Source organism: Anomaloglossus baeobatrachus, chromosome 11 (assembly GCF_048569485.1).
Source record: "Anomaloglossus baeobatrachus isolate aAnoBae1 chromosome 11, aAnoBae1.hap1, whole genome shotgun sequence".
NCBI classification, from domain to species: domain Eukaryota; kingdom Metazoa; phylum Chordata; class Amphibia; order Anura; family Aromobatidae; genus Anomaloglossus; species Anomaloglossus baeobatrachus.
Genome location: NC_134363.1, coordinates 147,708,792 through 147,712,119, shown reverse-complemented (window position 1 = coordinate 147,712,119; position 3,328 = coordinate 147,708,792). Strand labels below are relative to the sequence as shown.

General features: G+C 43.5%; 1 protein-coding gene across 1 annotated transcript; it reads left to right on the top strand.

Moving 5' to 3' along the window:
* The first annotated feature begins 2,007 nt into the window (after positions 1-2,007).
* Positions 2,008-2,943, top strand: LOC142256165 (olfactory receptor 4Q3-like). Its single transcript, XM_075327705.1, has one exon. It carries the CDS (start codon positions 2,008-2,010, stop codon positions 2,941-2,943), a length of 936 nt encoding a protein of 311 aa, XP_075183820.1.
* The last annotated feature ends 385 nt before the right edge of the window (positions 2,944-3,328 follow it).

The following is a 3,328-nucleotide window of genomic DNA, read 5'->3' as shown; positions in this document are numbered from 1 at the left end:
TAAGCCATTCTTACATACTGTATATAATAGATAAATACAGTGCCTTGAAAAAGTTTTCATACCTTACGAACTTTTCGATATTTGTTTAACGTTACACCCATAAACATAAATGTATTTTATTGGGATTTTATGTGATATAACAAAAAGCAATGACACATGGTTTTATTAATATTTTAAAAATATAAATCTGACATTGGGATGTGTATTTGTATTCAGGTCCCCTGAATCAATATTTTATAGAATCACCTTTTGCTGCAATTACTGCTGCAACTCTTTTGGGGATGTCTTTACCAGCTTTGCACATTAAGAGGCTGAAATATTTGCCCTTTTTTTTTGCACACAAGCTCTAGTTCAGTGAGATTGGATGGAGGTGTCTGTGGGACTGATAAATATATAAGAAAGAAGCTGACTAGACAGTTTTGGGAAGTGTGGACACTGAGGGGGTGATTTAGTGATTCATTAAGACTGTGTCAGGGGGTATGTAATGACAGGACAGGGGCTCCTAGGCTGGCCCTCAGACTTGAAACCCAGCATTGTCCCTTATCACGGAGGTAGGCTTGATGGTAGCCAAGTTCGAGCCCCCAGCGTGACCCTAACTCCTGTCCGAGCCCTGATCTTACTCTCCCTCTCCCACACTGTAGAGGCGGGCCAGAAAACACAGACAAAACCCCACAAAACGACACGGACAAGGGGGAATGGAAACTCGTACACACAGCACTCAGAACATACAGGAGAGACATTGTGTGTACCGGGGAACAACGAAAAATGGAAGTAACACACAACATGGGAATGCTCACACCACTCAGAATCAACACGGATCACCATTAACAGGATAGCCACCAAGACAGACATCGCTGAAGCTATCATTGGCACATGTGGTTTATTGGAGTCTACATGGTTTGAAACCCACTGGTTTCTTCATCAGGACAAACCTGAGGTGGTTTGTCCTGATGAAAAATCTATGGGTTTTGAAATTTGTAGACTCCAATAAACCACATGTCTTCGGTACCGCTTCTTCTGAGCCATCAACTGGTGTCAGTGCAGATCACATCCACTTTCTCCCTTTCATGGTGGCATTAAACTGTGGACCTGCAGCAGCCATTTTCATTGAAGCCTAAACAGAATTTGTGCTCTCACAACCAGTCCAGGTGAGTGCATTGGCACGTCTTTTTTTATCATCGGCTCTACACAGTTTAGACCCTAGTGCGCTCTTTTGTAATTTCAGCTCTACTATAAAGCAGAAGGTTGTTATGCGAGGACAAGATCAGGTCCTCCATTCTCATAATCTCATTAACCTTGTAGAACCAGGAACCCAACAGTGGAGGACTTGGCCACCTCCACATTAAACCTAAAGATTCAAGAAAATAAATTCATATAGAAACAGATATATGTGATAGATGGATAAAAAAAAATGCAGCACTTCAACTAAATTACAGTTAATGCAAGTGAATTTCATTCACCCGTATTGTACCCTGAAAATTGCACCTCCTTCACCCATTTTGGGTTGTGCTGCTTTTTTATTGTTCGATCAATAGATAAACTGGTCATACCCATGAGATAACTGTTTTCTGAAAATTCATTCAGCCATTACTCGAGTGCTTGGCTTAGTTGGGTATTCAAGTTTCAATTTCGAGAGAAGAAAAAGCTGCTCTCAGAGAAGTAGTCTTATCTCATCTGAAAACGGAAGGATCAGCTTATGATAGTCCCACTGCTCAATTCTTTCTCAACCAACATTATATGTTGGGCAAAGTCAGATCAGATGATCATCTGGTCCTACTAAAATTGATGAGTTCGTGTGACTTGCATCCAATGTGTATACTGTAGGTGCCTATAGATATCAGATAATCCGATAGACAACCACATATCTACAAGAACTGAGCACAGAACCTCATTTTTCTTGAGATTGATAAGACTTTTGTGGTACGTAATTGAGATTTATGAAAAACCCATACTATAAAAATGATTTTACCTGCTTTTTTTGACATTTAGGAATAAAACAAGGAGAAGATGAATACTAGCCACCAGCACAATGTGGAGGAGTTCGTTCTCCTTGGATTGGACACTTTTCCTCATGTGAGTATTGCCCTGTTCATTCTCCTGCTCTTCATCTACATCCTTATACTTCTCGGCAATCTTCTCATCATGGTTACGGTGTACTTCGAGGCCCGTCTCCATTCAGCCATGTATTATTTTCTCAGTAAGTTATCTTTGGTGGACCTGTGCTACGCCTCAGTCACCGTCCCCAAGATGCTGGTTAACTTTCTATCGAAAACAAATACCATCTCTATCAGCTCATGCATCATGCAGCTCTTCTTCTTACACTTCTTCGCAGGAACCGAGTGCATCCTCCTTACCGTCATGGCCTATGACCGCTATGTCGCCATATGTAACCCGCTACGGTATTCTAGTATTATGAACAGGACCATGTGTTATTGGCTGGAAGTTGTGTGCTGGGCCGTCAGTTTTCTACATTCCAGCATCCAGATAATATTAACTTGTCAACTGAAGTTCTGCGGCCCGAACACAATTGACCATATCTTCTGTGACATCCATGCCTTGTCTGTACTATCCTGCTCAGATATCTTCATCATCGAGATAGTATTTGTGGCAAACAGTGGCCTCATAGCTTCACTATGCTTTATCGTCTTACTCATCTCCTACGTGAGAATTATCAGATCCATAGTAAATATCAAATCAGAAGACGGGATGGGAAAAGCCTTTTCTACCTGCGCCTCCCATCTCATTGTGGTCACCCTCTTCTTTGGACCTTCCGTCTTCATCTACTTGAGGCCTTCAGTGTCTTATTCAGCTGATAAAATGGTGTCGATATTTTACACAGTGCTGACTCCCTTATTAAATCCGATTATATATACTCTGAGGAACCAGGAGGTAAAGTCCGCCATCTGGTCATTGTTCAGGAAAAAAGTATGCCAGAAACAGTGAATGAGTCTTAAGCGGGCTTTACACGCTAAGGTATTGCTAGCAATTGCTAGCGATATCGTACGCAAAAGCACCTGCCCCGTTGTGCATGCGATGTCGTGTGATCGCTGCCGCAGCGAACGTTATCGCTACGGCAGCGTCACACGTACTTACCTGGTCGGCGACGGTGCTGTGACTGCCGAACAATCCCTCCCTCAAGGGGGAGGGACGTTCGGCATCACAGCGACGTCACCGCGACGTCACTAAGCGGCCAGCCAATCAAAGCGGAGGGGCGGAGATGAGTGGGACGTAACATCCCGCCCACCTCCTTCCTTCCGCATTGCGGCCGGCGGTAGGTAAGGAGACGTTCCTCGCTCCTGTGGTGTCACACACAGCGATGTGTGCTGCC